Source organism: Dendroctonus ponderosae, unplaced genomic scaffold, assembly GCF_020466585.1.
Source record: "Dendroctonus ponderosae isolate FM_Combo_2020 unplaced genomic scaffold, Dpon_F_20191213v2 Dpon_F_20191213_7, whole genome shotgun sequence".
NCBI classification, from domain to species: domain Eukaryota; kingdom Metazoa; phylum Arthropoda; class Insecta; order Coleoptera; family Curculionidae; genus Dendroctonus; species Dendroctonus ponderosae.
The window spans coordinates 4,688,785-4,692,135 of record NW_026018916.1 but is presented as its reverse complement, the minus strand read 5'-3'; the positions used below and the strand labels follow the sequence as shown (position 1 = coordinate 4,692,135).

Genomic DNA, 3,351 nt, shown 5'->3' with positions numbered 1-3,351 from the left:
AAGTGTTGCAATTGTGATGTATTTTAATGTGTGATATGATGAGGCTGTTGACGAAGTGTGATTGTTTTTTAAATTAATGAAATTTTTTTTAACTATGTTATTTTAGAAAAATAATACACCGAAACGTAATTTAATTGATAAATAAAGACATTAAATGACCAAACCCAGGAATTAATTTTGAGTTGCCTTCAATTCCATGTAACATTTTAATATAGAATTTAACAGAGCAATAAATTGATAGTGACTTTAAAATAATTATCACAATTAGAATATTCGAATTTAGTCTTGGAAAATTGATTTTCTTCTACTGTTTCGCCTCAGTTAAAGTGACGCTTGGTAGGAACCATTTTAGATCCCAAACAGTGAGTTTTTTTTGTTAACTCGATTATTATAATCACAAATTACTTCATTGTTCTTCTTTTTTTTATGAAGCTATCAACTTAGCCAGATACAGGAGAACATATTTTGCTGACAGAAACCATTGCAATTGTAGAGCATATCAAATGCCAAAGTTAGCTTAACAATAATAAAGGAATAAAACAGAAACAGAACAAAGACAAATTTATTAAACGACACTCTTTACAGTTTTGGTATAAGAAAAGAAAGTATTTTGCAATGAAGCACAAGCACAAAGCTGGTGAACCATCATCATAGGCTGTATGAGTTGGAAAACACTAAAACCTATCATTTCTTAGGCTGCTGACAAAAAATATTCACACACTTAACACACACTGTGGGATGTTCAGAAAAACCTACCCTACTGGTGCTCCACACAGAAAAAGGCTTAAAATTTCGTTTTCGGGTACAGTTTGGTGATCTTCATGTCGCTCTCGCCCTCGAACTGCCGCGGAAAACCCTTCTGAACGCCACCCACTTTGTGATGTCGGCTATTCGGGGCTTCAGCCACATTGGTAACTCTGGTGTTTTTCCTGTACTTATACCACCAGTATTCGAAAGCCAATGTGATGCATGCCAACCCAATTCCAACGAAAATCACAATGAAAACTCCGCCGATGTTCTGGATGCTGATTCCATCCGCTTGATCGTCCGCCTTTTCGCATTGTTTCTTCTCCGGGTTCTTGTTCCACCATCTCTCTTTCAGGCGCTCCAGTTCGCGCCGGTTGAGAAGCTGCAAGATACTGAAACGGAATGAGAATTGGGGATTTACGTTCGTTTTTGCTGGTTTTTCTTACGCAGTATTGAACTGATCCTTTAATGGCGAGCCCTGTTGCACCGCAATAGCATAGGGTTTCCTCGAGAACTCTTCGCCAACAATTGCCATATCGCAATTGGTTATTTCCAGGTATTTAATGTCGGTTGCATCTCCTAAGTAGGCAAAACCTGAAATTTTTCAAAATGGTTTCAACGCTCATTGCTATGAGAAACTTTGTTAATTATTGGTCCCGTTGATAAACTTTCTACCTTCAGATGAAGACTTTGACTTTTTCACGCGCTCAATTGCCGTATCCAAATCAGGCGGCAATCCAGCTTCTTTCATCGCTTGCCACATTTTCGTGTACTTATCCGATACTGGATAATCCCACACTGCTAGTTTGGCTCGTTCAACATCGCTTAAGCTGTCGTTCAAGCTCATGTCCTTCCAGATTCTGCCAGAAGAAAAAATTCAGCCAAATGACTAGTAAAAGGAGAATATTCCTACTCATAAAACTGGGCTTCAATGTCCGCCATTCTTTGGAAGTAAGTCATGGTAGAGCTGCCGTTGACTGGAGCATACTGGATTTTGTACTGTTTGGACAGATCGTCCAGAGACTCGATGGGAGTGTCCAGACGGGACACAGTTAGAAAAGCAGCCAAATTGGCCGTGTAGGATGCAATGATAATAAACCCAAATAGCCACCAAGTAGCTGCGACTAATCTACCTGCAAGTTTGATTTCGTGATTTAATCGAGTTCGAATTCAAACAACAAATTCGTCTGCTGATGCTTACCAGATAAATTTTTTGGGGCTTCGCCTCCACCTTGGGGCGTTAGTGATGTCATGCAGAACCAGAGACACTCTTTCAAGTTAAACTCGCGCTTTTCCTCGTCGTCTTTGTACTTTTCCCTATTGTTCTGGTAGCTGTAAGGGGACCAGCGGTCGAAAACCCACATTAGGAAACTGAAAAACTCCAAAATTTGCCACTTGTTCTTCAACATTATCGATTTTATTGAGAATTTTAATTCCTATCCTAAATTTCAGAGCTGTTCTGCTCTTCTGTAAGCGCGAAGTGTTCTATCTAAATATTTTTTATATGAAAACGAGCTGACTTTTTCCTATTTTAAAATTTAGTGGGTGGAAGAAATGGAAGATTGAGCAGTTTTAAACGCACTGTGACGAAGCCACAAATGCTTATCTTTAACGGAACTACATGCGATTGTGTCTGGGCAAATCCAGAATGAAAATCCCGTCACGCTTTGGCTCAAAACCGCGGTAGTTTTCAACAGATTTTTAATATTTAAAACACTGCAAATTTTTTTTCCAAGTCTGGTCATACTATGGTAGTATTTCTTTAACTTTTTAATTAATGACTTTGTTAATTAGTTAATTTGGTAACCTCAGAATTGAATGCCCATTTTTCTCTAGGTCGAAGTAGGATCACTTTAGTGGTCAAAGCAAATTTTCTAAGAACCTGTAGACAGTGAAGATATTCTTCTTTGAAGGTCGGTGCTAAATTATGGGCAGTTATTGCAGATGATGGAACTACAGACAGTTATGTGCGGGTAGCTTCAGAATTAAAAACCAAATTTCTTAAATCGTAATAAGCTCAGTTTCATAACGACTGGAAAGTTGCAAAAAGCTGAAGAAAAGAAATTCCTGAAAAAAACATTCCTCTTTCAGGTGCCGCTCCGAACTACCGGTCTTTAAGTTTTCTTTCAAACCTAGAAAAGTCCGTTTCTGAAATACCGGTAAAAACAGTGTTATTCGCCTTTTAACTGCAATTTGAAACGGGAAAAAGTATTGAAAATATCGTTACTATCTACGATTATATCTGGGTAACTTCAGTATCAAAAATCGATATTTTTAACAGTCCGAGGAAAATCAGTTGTAAAATATTCTACGAACTTCATAAAATTTCAGTAAAAACAGAATTATTTGGGTTCCCCCCCACCCATTCAATTCTCTATCCAACGATGCCAAAACGAATTCGGTGGCTCGAATTGCTCTTGAGAAACTTCGAAAAAAGCAGTGTCATGTTCAAGTGAATTTTGCAACTCAAAAAAAACCACGCAAATCTTAAACTTCTTGAATTCAAGCCTTTTTTGAGAAAACTGCCAACATTTGCCCATCCATGGTTCACTTTCTAAAAAGGCCATTTATTTCTGTCTAGAATGATGTACAAATGAGCGTTCT

At 37.9% G+C, this 3,351-nt stretch overlaps 2 protein-coding genes across 2 annotated transcripts in view; one reads left to right on the top strand and one right to left on the bottom strand.

Moving 5' to 3' along the window:
• The window catches only part of LOC109539696 (protein croquemort), a 15,360-nt gene that overhangs the window by 1,405 nt on the left and 10,604 nt on the right, over positions 1-3,351 (top strand). The gene's annotated exons all lie outside the window — the stretch shown is intronic.
• The window catches only part of LOC109539695 (ionotropic receptor 25a), an 8,790-nt gene continuing 5,987 nt past the window's right edge, over positions 549-3,351 (bottom strand). Inside the window, exons 11-15 of the mRNA XM_019907615.2 lie at positions 1,949-2,118; positions 1,661-1,880; positions 1,423-1,607; positions 1,194-1,341; positions 549-1,139 (exon numbers count right to left, since the gene is read on the bottom strand). Coding sequence (XP_019763174.1) covers positions 785-1,139; positions 1,194-1,341; positions 1,423-1,607; positions 1,661-1,880; positions 1,949-2,118 — 1,078 coding nt within the window. The 3' untranslated portion in view covers positions 549-784. The remainder of the gene's footprint in view (positions 1,140-1,193; positions 1,342-1,422; positions 1,608-1,660; positions 1,881-1,948; positions 2,119-3,351) is intronic.